The sequence below is a fragment of the Melanerpes formicivorus genome, unplaced genomic scaffold, assembly GCF_026170545.1.
Source record: "Melanerpes formicivorus ecotype bairdi unplaced genomic scaffold, bMelFor1.0.p_v2 SCAF_11, whole genome shotgun sequence".
Taxonomy (NCBI): Eukaryota; Metazoa; Chordata; class Aves; order Piciformes; family Picidae; genus Melanerpes; species Melanerpes formicivorus.
In genome coordinates this window covers 10,922,460-10,936,810 of record NW_027142363.1, presented here as the reverse complement: position 1 = coordinate 10,936,810, position 14,351 = coordinate 10,922,460, and the positions used below count along the sequence as shown (strand labels likewise).

Here is a 14,351-nt window from a genome sequence, read left to right as displayed (position 1 = left end):
GTCTCCTCTGATGTACTGGAGTGTGGTGAGCATTTGGATAATCCAGTATCCAGCTGTAAACATTCATTTGGATCTTCCTGTCTTTTTAACAAATGACCACAAGGGAAAGAATGATTTTTGTCAGAGGATCACACACAGTGTGTAGAAAGGTGGTGTTGTAGTTGGTTTCTCAAAGAAGCGTAGAGTTTGCTTCAGCCTGGAGCAGCTTTTTCTGAGTTCCAGGCTCCTCAAAAGCCCCTTCAGGGTGGAAAGGTTGATAAAATACTGAGCCATGTCTGGGTTTTTTTCTTCTTTTGGAGGAGTTTTCTGTGGCAGCAGCTGTCGGATCTGAAATAAGATAGTCACAATTCCTTTTTCTTGGGAGGTGAGGAATGCACATTGTAGAGTGCCTTGTTGTGTGGTGCATGCAGGTGGAAAGACTCTTGCCTGTAAGACCTTGTTTGTCAGTGGGATTCCCATCTTGCAAATTATTGGCAGCTGGCATGATAATGAGTCCTTTTCAATATCAATAAGCTTCATTTTATTAATTTCTGTCAGCTCCCAAGCAATTTGTGAACTGCTTTTCAGATCTCAACCAAGAGCTTTGGGAAGGAGGAGGTGGGGAGCAGAACATGGAGAAGATAGCAAATGGAAATGTTTTTCCTTTAGATAGGAGCTGGTGACTTTCATGTCTTTTGAGGATCCCACCAAGAGTGAGAATCACCATTTCCCCACCAAGCAGCTCTAATAACATGAAGGGCATCAGTAATCTCTTTCAGGGATTTTGGTCCTTCAGCCTTTTGAGAAAAATGCATGACTCTGAAAACTCTGTTGTACAAGTTGGGTTGATGTTTCACTGCCAATCTTTGGCTGGGAGAAGGGGGACTTGAGTGACTTGAGAGATTGCTCTTTTGGTGTGTTTGTGGGTTTTGGTATCTTACAGGACTGAACTTTGAGCTGATGCACTTGCAAGGAAGCTTGCCAGTGGTATTGGGCCAAGAAAGGGCTGGGATCTGTTACCCACAAGAGTGCACATTGGTGTGTAACTTGACTATTCTTATGACTTAGGTACAAAGAATTGCAGACAGGCCTCCTGTATCTGTGCCTTAGTGAATGCAATTAAACCCATGATCCTTTCAGTGTGCACAAAAATGCTTGTAAATGCTCTGCCCTACACATCTGATTTGCCCTTGAAAAATGATAATGAAATCCCTGCTTGGATAACCAACCTTTTGTAAATTAGACAGTCTGCACAGTCTCCTCTGAGGTCTTCTCGTTTTGGGCCTGTTCCCTGGGTAGTTGGGTCCTTTCCTGCTGCCAGAAGTTAAACCTTGGTTTATTGGCCGGTGCCATTCCTGGTGTTCGTCTTCAGATGCAGATGGTTTTTGGAGCTGAGGTTTTCTAACACTGCCAGAGCAGACTGTCCTCTGCAGTGGCATGTTCATGTCTGTGGGGAATTTTTATTGTACAAAGTGGTGGAAAGACAACTCTCCATGCTCTGTAGTTCAGGCTGTTGGTGCAGGACCTGGTTTTTCACTTATTCTGCCTTCATCAGATTTCACCATTCAAATTTAAGCACAGCGTTTGCGTGCTATATTGCACGGTGTTTCCTAGGTAAGTGATGATAACAGGACCTGGCAGAAGATGTCTTCCTGTATAGCCATTCCTGCTAAACCTTTGTCTGATTTTTTTTTTTCTTCTCCCCTCTTTCTCCCCAGGTTTTTGGCATATAGTCATAGACTCTGACGGGAGAGTAATGGAGTCGCTGAGTGGCAGGTGCTGACAGCTTCTGCAGTCCCCGTAACTGTTCATTTTGGTATCATTTGCAATTCTATACCTCTAAATGCCACAGCTCTCTTGGGGAAGGTTGCACTGGATACCAGTACTGCCTTGGAAGGTACATGTGTGTCCATATATATATATATATATATATTTATTTTTTTTTGAGGTGTTTACTGTGTTGTGCAATGATTCACAGGAGGGGAGAAAATAAGCTGCATGTGACTAGACTAGACTAGACTAGACTAGAATTAACCATTGCAATGGCCAATCACTCTTTCTATGAAGAACTCGTTCCTAACATCCAGCCTAAACTTCCCTTGGCACAGCTTGAGACTGTGTCCCCTTGTTCTGGTGCTGGCCACCCGGGAGAAGAGACCAACCCCCACCTGGCTACAACCTCCCTTCAGGTAGTTGTAGAGAGCAATAAGGTCTCTGAGCCTCCTCTTCTCCAGGCTAAGCAACCCCAGCTCCCTCAGCCTCTCCTCATAGGGCTTATGCTCCAAACCCCTCACCAGCTTTGTTGCCCTTAACTGGGCACAAGAAGAACTGGCCTCTCAACCCTCTCCAAGCCAGGAGTTGCTTGAATTATAGTCACAGCATCCGGAAAGATCCTGGTCAAAGGAGCAAGCCATGAGTCCCCTGCTCATTTGCTACAGAATCCCCCTGGTGGGAATTTCCAATTTAAATCACCACATTGGAAATTCTCAGATTTGTGCTTAAATTGTTTAACTGTCTTCATTTGGTTACACCTATTTAGCAATACAAAGGCATTTGAATGGCTGTCAAGCAGCTACTGATGACATCCCTTTCTCCCTCCTCTTATGTGGATTGCCTGAAGGGCCTTTTTGGAGTCCATGCCTTGCATTAGAGTAAGGCAGAAATGGTTGGTTAAAAGGTTCTGATTGAAAATAATTGAATATACTGCTGGAGTTTCTGAGAAACTGAAAGGCCTAGTGTAGAATTTCAGCCTCTTTCTTGCCCTTCTGAAAAAAGTACATTTTAATTCTAATAAACTGTGTATGTTCACCCTTGGTTATTAGTCTTGTACGTTTCTCTGTGTGGTTCTTGTGAGTTCAGTAAAAATCTTTGTTGTTGGCTGGCAGATTTGAGCAGAGGTTTATTTCTGTAGGCTCATTGCTCACTGTGGTTTTAGTCATTGTTCAGGTTCTCACAGCCTTCGAGCTCTGCTCCGGGAGAAAAACACAGATTTGTCACCAGGGCCTCCCACTGGAATCTAATTTTACATTTGCAATCTGTTGTCTTGCGAGGTGCTTCAGATTCGGTTGGAAAGTTAATGTGTTTCAGATTTTCTGCTGCGATTCAGTGGCCCAACTTTCTGCAAGTCTGAGAGTTAGCAACTTCCATTGAAATTAGTATTTGGGGTTTGTAATTAATTTAAGGAATAGTTCATATTGGGGGAAAATCGCTGTCTTCAGACAAAAATTAGATGTTCTTCGAGGGGGCTGTGATCAGTGATCATCGAAAATGTGATCGTCTTCATGTGTAACTATTTCGTGTAAGACTCATGCAGCAAAAATGCAGTGGTTCATCTAGAGGTCAGTCTGCCTGTTTAGGGTAGCTGGTGCAGGGAATACTGTTCTTTCCAGCATTTGTGTTCTCCTTCCTAATGCTGGTATCAGACTTAAGTTTTGGCTTTGAAAAACCCCAACGACTCAAGCCCCTGTACCGTCTCTGGACATGCAAGCAGGATAAAAGGTGACTTTCCTGGCCCCTTGAAGACTACCACAATTTTGACATTTTCCCTGTTCTGAACTAGGAAGAAGCAGATCTTCTAGGATAGCCCTTTCCCAGAACAGCCAGGAACTTGATGGTCAGGCTGTCTCTTGAGGATGTGGAAGAACGAGTTGCCGCCCCTTGTTTGCCTGTCTTGGGCTGCAGATTCGAATCTCGATCTTCCGCGTCTTCAGCGAGCAACTGAGTCACTGAGCTGGTGCCTCTTCCAGGAGACGTGCTCGTCTCCCTGCTTCAGTTTTCAAACCTCTCCCTCTTGGAGCAGGGGAGCCTTTTATCAAAAGCAGTCTATTCCCTTGAAAAGTTTGGGCTTTGATGAATCGACATTTTCTGCTGATAAATTTCCAGCTCGTTGTGCTTGCAGTGCATGGTCTGCATGTGCTAATCTCTGCTGGCTCTGGAGAATAATTCAAACCAGATTTTTGACACTTCACAATCCTTGGTTGAGCACGACAGACCTGTTTAAAGCTTCAAGATGTGTCACACTTGATTTATGTTGTATCCTGGTGGTACCTTGGTAGGTCTTTAACGGTCACCTTTGGATTTGGCGAGCGAGCTAACAAGGGGAGCCTTTGTCCTACCAGCATTTCCGTGCAGCTCCCATTAACATTACTCATTTTCTTAATTTGATACAGATTTTTTTTTGTTGAGTGTGCTAAATTCAGTTAAGCTGCAGACAGGCAGCATCTGGCAGTCATAGCTTCAGCAGTTTAAGATGTTTCTGCCCCAGGGTGTCTGCTGCTGCCCCTGGGAGGGGAAGGCTGGATTTTTCCCTCCCCTGCTCAGTGCCTGCTCCTTCTAGCTGGGGATGCCAGTGTGATTTCCCGTTTCAGGGCTGCCTTTCCACTTCTCCTAGCAGCTTACTGCTGCCAAAAAACAGTGGAGGTGCCACTTGCTGTCCCCTCTTCTCTGTGTCCCTTTGTGCTGCCAGTTGAACTCACTATCTCAGCAAAATAATAAAATCTGTTGCCTTTTTCTGTTTGTTTGTTCGTTGGAGTGCTGTTTTAAGTGGACTCAGCTGCATGAGTACCTGAATTGGGTTCAGGGTAACTGGTAGAAATAGCCAGGAATTGGCAGGGGGGGGAGGCAAAGATGAGGATGAGAAGGATGGAGATCCATTCCAGGAGGAGCCACTGGTCTTAGAAATTCCACAGATGGTTACCCTTAGCTTGACGCAGTGCGTTTGACTCTTGTGGGATGGTGACAAGCCATGGGGGTAGGTAGCACTGTCTTGGATAGCTGCAGCTGGATCAGCTGCACCATGCTCGCCTGCTGACCACTTGCACCCCCCACGCGGCATTCGGGCAAAGCGGCAAAGTAATGCCAGGGCAATCAGTTGGATCAGGGCAAGGACTCTTCCTGGATGCAGGAGGGAGGTATGGACTAATGGCAGGATAGATAGCCGTCTGCGGGATTTGCAAATGCCTCCTCGCTGAAAGTGCCGATCCACGGAATTAAAAAGGGACAGCTCTTTACTTTGAAGTCTGACACTTCTTGCCGGTATCTAGCAGATACTTCTCATTGTGTGAACTCACTCAGTAAACATTCCTGCGCCTCTGCAGAGAAAAGGCTTTCCTCCTTCCCTGAGAGTGTCGTTACTTCCTCACGGGATGCCGCCTGAGCTGCTGCTCCTTTCCTTGCCGAGTCACTTGTGGTTCTGTTACTTTTTGGCCGGGTGAAATTTTGCCCAGTGTGCATGGAGACTACGTCGCGGTGGTGGCACGGGGCTGCTTTCCATAGCTGTGTTGCTTGGCGTTTTCATCAGCAGTTGTTCCTCAGAGTGTGGTGTGAGGGGGATCCTCCTGCCCTTCAGCAGCTCTGTTTCTGAAGGTAAAGAGCCACTCTTCATTCATTCAATTTTTCAAGAGGACTTTTAATACTCTATTCTATTCTGTTTCTCCTTAGATACTGAAGTGATGGCTGTGTTCTCTGATGGGCTTTGCAGCCAGTGGAAATCCTACTGAATTAGTGTGTTCAGCAAGATTCTCAGACTTAGCAGTTAAAAACATTACCCTGAGAGAGTTTCTTTTGCAATATGGGGAACATTGAGGTTTGGTTTTAGGCATCAGTGTGGAAGACAAAATGCAGTTTTGTACTTTTGAATGTTTTAGAATCAAAAGCTAGCTGACATTTGTTTTTCAGGGCAGTCCATATCAAAGGGCTGGAGCTTGTAAGGAATAATAAAGCTTCTCTAGGGGTTTATAATGATGCCATGTTTTTTTAGAGTAGAACCCTCTCTTCAGTGCATTTATTGTTACAAACAATGCATGATAACCAAGTTTCATAGGAGGTCAGCCACTAATTTCAGTAGACACAGGGTGTTTCCTGGTATAGTTTACTTTCCTTGTAATTATTTTTATTGTAGGTACAGAAATTCCCAGATATTAATGGAGGTGCCTGTTGCACTGAACAGATCTTTAGCCTCAGACATGACCTACTTTGCTGGGTACAAGACTGTTTTCTACTCAGTATGCTCAGTCCTCTGACTGTGGTCAGAAATACCACTGCAGAAGTTGAGGCCTACTATTGCACTGAGGGCAGCATACGGTAGAAGTGGTGTGCCTGTGTTTCACACAACTAATTCCTCACTTTCTATGTAATTTATATAGGGCTAATTCTGTGCAGCAGCAAGAATGAGTATTTAGATAGTGAGGGAAAATACATGATCACATTAATTCTGCCAGCATCTGGCTCAATACCTGTTGGCACATCATGTTAAAGGAGAGGAAATTGCCCCAAGGAATGAAAACCTCTCAATTTTTTTACTGACAGGGCAGCTTTTCTTTTTCTTCCAACCAAGACTAATAGAAAAAACTCAAAATAAGGAAATTTTGTCTTGGAATTTGTGTTCAAGATTCATGGACTATTTATCTAGGTATAATTGTGTTATGTGTAATTTGGGATCTCCTATTTAATTTGAAGTGGCCATGTACTTTTAACATTTACTTTTGTTGTTCTTCTTGCTCCTTAGCAGAAAGGAGCCAATACTACTGATAAAATACTCCTGACATTTGTTGAGTGAGACCACAGACCTCAGTGTTTTCCAAGGTAGAATCCAGATCATCACTCCCATCTTCTAAAAGGGAAACCTGTTTCACAGCAGCATGTGTGCAGCTGAATAATGCAGGAGGCTAGATAGGAAGATGGGGACTGAAACCCAGTCCTGTGCACCAGCTCAGTTTTACCTTTGCCAGATCAAAGCACTTAAATCTATCTATCTGCTTCAGAGTGAGTAGGAAGGAGAGGTTATTTTTGTACAGTCTGAGTCACTCATGCTAATTTATTTTTCATAATATGGCTTTCTTGTGTGGGGCTCTCTGTACCTGTGCTTAATGTTGTACTGGGTTTTGTTCCAGAAATCAAGCCTATCATTAGCGTGCTGCTGAACAGTTGAATTGGTACTTTGCTATTTGGTGCTTCAATTCACAGTTCCTAGAGGAAAAAATAAAACAAGTGAAATGTCAGATAAAGGTGTATATCCATCTGCTTTTTGGCATCTTGGTACATGCAGATAAACAGTAGCTGTTGATTTTTTTAAGTTGAGAAAGTAATGCTGGAAGTCAAGGGAACGTATACAGAATGGACATTTCCACTTCACAGTTCACACCAAGCTTCACAGTTCGGTCCTTTTCTACACTCTTCATTTACACCAGCATAGCTATAATCTGAATGTTTCCTATGTACTGATTTACCTGCCTTGTATCTGTAAGTTTGCTAATAACAGTCACTGACTCAATTAATTCTGTGGGATAGTTGATGCTGTTTAAAACACATCCTGTGAGACCCAGTGGAAGCTGCGGTGCAGGTGTTAGAGCAAGGTCATTGGAAAAAACCACCCAGTTCTTTTGGGTGCTTGGGGGCATCCATGTGTCTTCTTGCCTTCATTTTTGGTTACTGCATTTAACGGTCTCCCCCTGTCTCCCCTTGCAGACTGTGACGCCATGGGAAACGCAGAGAGCCAGAGTGTAGAGCATGCCTTCTATGGAGACAAGCACACCAGCCTGGGCCGCAAGCACACTTCCCGCTCTCTTCGCCTCTCCAATAAAGCCTCTCGCCGGACGCGACACGCTTCCTCTGGAAAAATTATCCACCGTAACTCAGAAGTGAGCACCCGCTCCAGCAGCACCCCCAGCATCCCCCAGTCCCTGGCAGAGAATGGCCTGGAGCCCTTTGCCCAGGAAGCCAACCTAGAGGACTTTGGAAGCCCAATCTGGGTAGACCGCGTGGACATGGGATTGCGTCCTGTTTCCTACCACACTGATTCCTCCATCACTCCCAGCGTGGACAGCAGCACTGTCCTCACTGCTGCCTCTGTCCAGAGCATGCCTGACTCAGAGGAAAGCAGGCTCTATGGGGACGAGCCACCATTCCTGGTGGAGGGTGACGGGAGGTCACATCGATACGCGGCCAACGGGACAAACTTCATGGAGACAGCTAGCTTCAAGAAGAAGCGCTCCAAATCGGCTGACATCTGGCGTGAGGACAGCCTGGAGTTTTCGCTTTCTGACCTCAGCCAGGAGCATTTAACAAGCAACGAGGAAATCCTGGGCTTGGCCGAGGAGAAGGATGCTGAGGCCACTCGGGGGACAGAGGCCAGCGGCAGCCCCCAGGCACTGGTCACCTGCCAGCGCGCCAACTCTATGAGCGACTTGTATTCCCCCAAGCCCCCCAGCGCTGCCATCAACGGAGGCCCGCGAAATGCCTTTGGAGGGTACTGCCGGAATTTGGTGTCTGACATCCCGGATATCGGAGGCCATAAGATGGCATCGGTGACTGCCGAGGACGCGCCTTCCTACAGCAACTACAATACGCTGCCCTGCAGGAAATCCCACTGCCTTTCCGAAGGGGCCACCAACCCACAAATCAGCCACAGTAACAGCATGCAGGGCAGAAGAGCAAAAACTACTCAGGTAAGGAAGGTGGTTTGCTTCCACCTAAAACAGGAGCACGTGGTATTTACTAAGCTGCGTCTGTAGATAAAGATGTTTTAGGTTCTTCCAGGCCCTGTTTTCCTTTAACGCCCCCTTCCTACAGAGGGGGGCTGTATTCAGGAGAGAGATGAACTAATTGGTCTCTGGAGCTGACTTGATCCCGTCACTGCTCCCTTCCTTATCTGCAGCTCTGGGGCTTTTCTGCTCTTCATTGCCTCTGGAAAAAACAAATCTGCATTTGCCAGCTAAAGATTTTCCTGCGTGTTTTGCAGTGCTGAGAGTGCTTTTTTTTTTCCAGGGTAGCTGCCAAAACTGATCTCTCCACTCAGGGAGCTCGCGCGCGTTGGTTGTGTCTCTCCTCTGCCCTGCCTGCCTTGTCACCCTCCCCTGCCTGCACATGTGTAAGCACTCCTCAGCTCTTGTGGCTCTGAGCAAAGAAGAAACCTGCGAGTGTTTCCTCTCCTCTCTAGGGTAAACATTCTCTGGGCTGAAATTTCACTCTTCTGCTGAGCTGAGCTGATACTCTCATCTATGCAAAATATCGGTGCTGTCCCCTTGCAGGAGACTGCCAGTCCTGCAAGCTACAGTACTCAACCCCCTGTAAATTGCAAAATGATGAGAGATGTAGAGGTATGGAGAAGATGCTGCTTCTCCTAGCCAAGGAGGATGTCATACCCTTCATCCTTCATTCTTTTAATAGAAAACACAGAGCCAAGATGAACTTTTCTGTCTGGTGCCCTTTGAGTACTCCAAACACAAGTCCTGTGATCTTGGCTTTGATGGCTGCTGTTGGGTCTTTATTATGTTTTGCCCTGCTTGTCTTGGCTGTGTTTTGCCTGATCGAGTTACACAGCACTGCCTTGTGCTGCAAACTGCAATTCTGCTTACAGCTGAGTGGCAGACTGCTCTTAGGGAGGGGGAAAAAGGAGCTGCAAGTCCTGTACAAGCCACATGTGGCATACACGTGGTGGGCACATTGCACTCATTTTAAGTTCATTCATGTGGCTTGCTAGGTCTTCTCAGATCAGTGGTCTAGCCATCTAATGGAAGAGGCTAGCTGTGGTGTTTTTTGTATACACTATTTTCTATCTCTGAGCACCAACTTAGAAACATGGCCAGGGGACACAGACAGAACAATCTGATGGCGCAGGTCAGAGCTGTGCACCAGATTGCATGCTTCAGCAGCTCCCCTGATTTTACTGCATGGTTTCTCCTACATACACCATGTAGTGTACACTCTCCATGCTGCCTGACCCAGAAAAAGAAAAAAGCTGCACATTACATCAAGGTCAGAGGCTGTCAGGCTCGTGCCCTGCCGCCAGGCTGAGCTGCTGGCAGGACAGCAGCATTGGAGACACCAGGCTGGGCACAATATCACAGTGTAACTAAGGTTGGAAAGGACCTCGAGGATCATCGAGTCCAACCTATCAACACAGACCCCATGACTAGACCATGGCACCAAGTGCCACGTCCAATCCCCTCTTGAACACCTCCAGGGACGGCGACTCAACCACCTCCCTGGGCAGCCCGTTCCAATGACGAATGACTCGCTCGGTGAAGAACTTTCTCCTCACCTTGAGTCTAAACCTCCCCTGGCACAGCTTGAGACTGTGTCCTCTTGTTCTGGTGCTGGTTGCCTGGGAGAAGAGACCAAGCCCTTCCCGGCTACAACCACCTTTCAGGTAGTTGTAGAGGGCAATGAGGTCACCCCTGAGCCTCCTCTTCTCCAGGCTAAACAATCCCAGCTCCCTCAGCCTCTCCTCATAGGGCTTGTGTTCAAGGCCTCTCCCCAGCCTTGTTGCCCTTCTCTGGACACATTCAAGTGTTTCAATGTCCTTCTTAAACTGAGGGGCCCAGAACTGGACACATGAATCAGGCAGCATGAATCAGGCTGTTTGCAGTGTTCTGCAGCAGAGGTGCAGGGCTGCAGAGGGATTACAGTGCATTAGAGATTGGAAGGGACCTCTAGAGATCACCAAGTCCAGCCCCCACTTGTGGAGGGATGTTAGAGGGTGAAAAGAGCATGTCCCCCTTCTTGGCTGAGCTGGCTTGTGAGAGCTAATGGGAAGGGCCTGCTGAGTGACTTACCGGCTGTGCTTGATCTGTGAAGATAGGCAGCTTCTAAATATAAAACTGACATGCTAAAGCAGATGCTGCAGTGTCCCACAACAGTGGCTTTGTACTTCAAACCCAGCTTTTTATTCTTGGAGGGATTTTTACGGTGCAAACGCAAATCCCCTTTGGTGCTCCATCAAGGCAGCGCAGGATGAAAAAACCGAGAGAACAACAAGAAGCAGAAAGACGAAGCAAAAAAACCAACAACAGGATGTTATTTGGCAGCCTTGAGCGTAACAGCTTTCATGGAGATTGTTAGGTGCAACTGCTGCCTCCAGCCCTCTTTCAAGTGCATTTAAGAAGAAGAGAACAGTGGCACTGGTGAACAGCAAAGCATTTGTTTTTCTTCTTCGTTGCCTATCTTAGCATTAAGATTCCTCTGAGGCACTCAGTGAAAGTCACGAATTTGCTTAGCATTTTGTGAGGCCTCAGCCATACATAAGGAAATCACTCCATGGGGCTGGTTTCACTAGGTGCTTCTCCTCCTGAGCTTGGAGACAGTGGCTATAAGGAGTCTCAGCAGTGATTATCACCACGTATAAATTCAACAAAATTAAAGCTTTGGAAAGGTTAAAATTTCTTCCAAGTCTTTAATCCTAGCAGCATACAGTAAGTATAAGATACTTGTCAGCAATGAAGTCATGTTAGCCCAAGCTTACCTTTAGCAAGCTTAGGGAAATGACTGTTATTAAGTGTTTGATAGATGGGGCAAAAAGGAAATCCAGATTTGCACACAAAGTACTCCCTAGTTCCCTGGTGAACCCAATTAGGTAGCTTTGAATGGGGTGAGAGGAGGGAAGCTATCAACCTGTGTCTGTACCAGGTCTTCAGCCCCACAATGTCTTAGCACTTTGCTCATCTTTACTTGACACCTCTGATGTGAAATAGAGCATGGTGATTACCCTACCTGAGACGGTAGAAACTGAAATGTTGAGCTGATGGCCTTACTGCTTTTTTCATAACATGCTGATTAGCACTGCCTTGGCCTGTGCCAGCTGGTACACGGTCACAAGCTCCCTCTGCCCTTCTCAATCTTTCAACACTGTCTCAATGGGCTTCACACTCTTGATGACCACTTGGAGCATTGCCTGCTGTATACATCCTTATAGAATAGAAGCATAGAATTATTTTGGTTGGAAAAGACCTCTAAGATCATCAGGTCCAGCCATCAACCTGCCACCACTATGGACATTAAACCATTTCCCAAAATGCTGTAAAACATTTTATGCTATAAAAACAATGTAGTAGTCCAAGGCATGTTTTACAGCTTTTTCTGGTGTGTTGAACTGCCTTCACCTATCCTGATCCCACAAAATTACACTTAGGTCTTTGGCCACACCAACACTACACAAAGGTGACCCAGGGCCAAGTGTAATAAAGTGCTGGACATAGTTTTACCTCTTAATCTCCAGGCCAGTGACTTGTCACTGTGTCCTTTAACAGTGCAGCTCCCTTGTTCAAAGTCATCTAATTGAACCTCATAGTCAGGAGTGAGGTCTCTGCCTAGATTACTCTTTCCCATCCTCACAACAATTTGGTTTTGTATTTGTCTTTGAGGGTTTTTTTCCAGCTTTTGCAAAGTCATAACTCTGGGATATTTTCTTGGCTTTTGAGTCTTACCTACCATAATGCTAGAAACACTGAAGAATCCTGATGGCCACTTGTAGGTAACTTTTGAGTAGTCTAGTTCCCAAGGAGGTCCCTAAAAGCAGGAGTCCCTGAGTGCAAGGTGAGACCATAGCCACTGACTTGTGCCCTTGTGTTTGATTCCTAAATCCAGCCATTGTGACATGCATGTTCAACTATAGGTGCATCACCATATTTTCTGTACAGGCTAAACTTAGTAGAAGTTGTCAGCAACTGTAATTGTTTGTGGTGTGCTGACCACTGTTACTGAAGAAAACACATCCTTGATTGTATCACAGGACGGAGATGCCGCAATCACAGCTGTGTGTGTTTTGTTACCTTATCCATGAGTCCTTTACAAGTATGTGGTTTACACTGAAGAAAGGGGGAAAAAAAAGTCCCTTCCAAATTTAAACTTTAAATTGAACTGTGGGAGTCACTTTCCAATAATTGAGAAGGAAAGCTTTTTCATACTGGAGAGACAATTATATTCAGTATGCAGAAGTGATTAATATTCACAGGGTGGCTTTGGGTCACCCACGCAGTGGTGCTGGGGGTTTTTTGTAACATTTTAATATTAAGGGTTCAGATCTGCTGAGGTGAGACCTCCCAGAGAGCTCTGCTGGGATCCTCTTTGGCTTTTTGAGCTAATGTGATGTAGGCAGAAAAAGCTTAATTGGCTGACATTTTCACCCAAAGGGAGACAAGCCCTGGTTGGATACAGCTTGTTCTGACTGTGGGTTGTGGGATCCCCAGGATTCTAGAACCTGCTTGTTGGGATCCAGATTTTGTGAAATGGCCCTGTTGTGTCCTTGCAGCTAAACATCTGCCTGTGGATGACTTTCTCCTCCTCCTGGTGGTAGATGTTCAAAGGCACCACATGCTCCCCTGCTGTTAAGAGCCCTAACTGAAATTTCAGGAGGGGAATGGAAACCTTGAGGTGGGGTTTTGTGCCACTTCCAAGCCTGTCTTACAGCTTTCTTATTCTGTATATCCCCTGTGTGGATGATTTCTGACTGCTGTTTTCACTAAACCATCAAGTGTGAGGATACAGCCTTACACAGAGCATGAACTTCTTTTGACATTTCACACTATAAGGGCAGTCAAGTGAAGACATCTTGCATGTCCAGAAGATGTTCTGGTCACATGGCAAAATCTGCTTGCCCTGCTGTAGTGCCAGCAGTGTGTCTGTTCATGGATATCTGCTGCAAATTAGGATGGGATGAGATGAGATGGGATGGGATGGGATGGAATGGAATGGAATGGAATGGAATGGAATGGAATGGAATGGAATAGAATAGAATAGAATAGAATAGAATAGAATAGAATAGAATAGAATAGAATAGAATAGAATAGAATAGACCAGGTTGGAAGAGATCTTTGAGATCATTGAGTCCAACCTATCATCCACCACTATTTGTCACAAGCTAGCCTGACCTAATGCTAGCTAATGCACTGCAGGTTTCACTCTGCTCTGCTGTTTCTCATAATGGTTGAGGTGGTGGGTGGCTGTGGCCATTGAAGCCAGGGACCTTCACAGGCTTCCAGTCCTGGTATTTGCTTCATGGGGGAAGACATTGGGAGTACTTTCTTGTAGGTGTGAAGCTGTGGGTGGACTGTCTTTTCTAGAGGATTCGTGGTGTTTTACAAGGAGTGTTTAGAGCACAGTGTGGCACCTGTTTGCATTAGAGGCTGTGGCCCAAGCATTTCTGCATGGTTAACCACTCACATACAACAAAAGTGTCTCATTCCTCTCTGAGCTTTGTTTCTGATTTCCTCCAGAAAGCTCGGTTCCATCATTAGCGTTACAGCGGCACAGTCCAGATGTTTTACATAACTTTTGAGAAGGAACAGCAAGAAGATGTCCCTCAACTCCAAAGGAAAAGCAAAGCTTATTTTACAGTGTCTTTGGTTCAGTGTTTGTTGTGAAACTGAGCAGGGGGAGAGTGAACAAACTTCCAGCCCAACTGCCTTGGAAACTGCACTTCCTTCGGCACCAGCCCCAGACTGTCCTAGGTGCATTAAATCCCCTTTTGTCTGATTTCCAAGTTTACTGCTATTTTTAGGCCTCTGTAGGTAGCCTGAAGGAATTTGGGATCTCAACCCTTAAAAAAAAAAGTTCTATATTAAAAATTTGCAGCATATGCAGGAGATGAAACCAAGGTT

At 45.8% G+C, this 14,351-nt stretch overlaps 1 protein-coding gene across 6 annotated transcripts in view; it reads left to right on the top strand.

The window, feature by feature from the left end:
- The window catches only part of TIAM1 (TIAM Rac1 associated GEF 1), a 238,965-nt gene that overhangs the window by 131,137 nt on the left and 93,477 nt on the right, over positions 1–14,351 (top strand). For 4 of the 6 annotated variants that reach the window (XM_068144504.1, XM_068144499.1, XM_068144502.1 and 1 more), the window contains exon 2: positions 7,444–8,423. In XM_068144504.1, coding sequence (XP_068000605.1) covers positions 7,444–8,423 — 980 coding nt within the window. Of the gene's footprint in view, positions 1–1,697; positions 1,877–7,443; positions 8,424–14,351 lie in introns of all 6 variants that reach the window. The other 2 variants (XM_068144501.1, XM_068144500.1) reach the window with 1 other exon arrangement.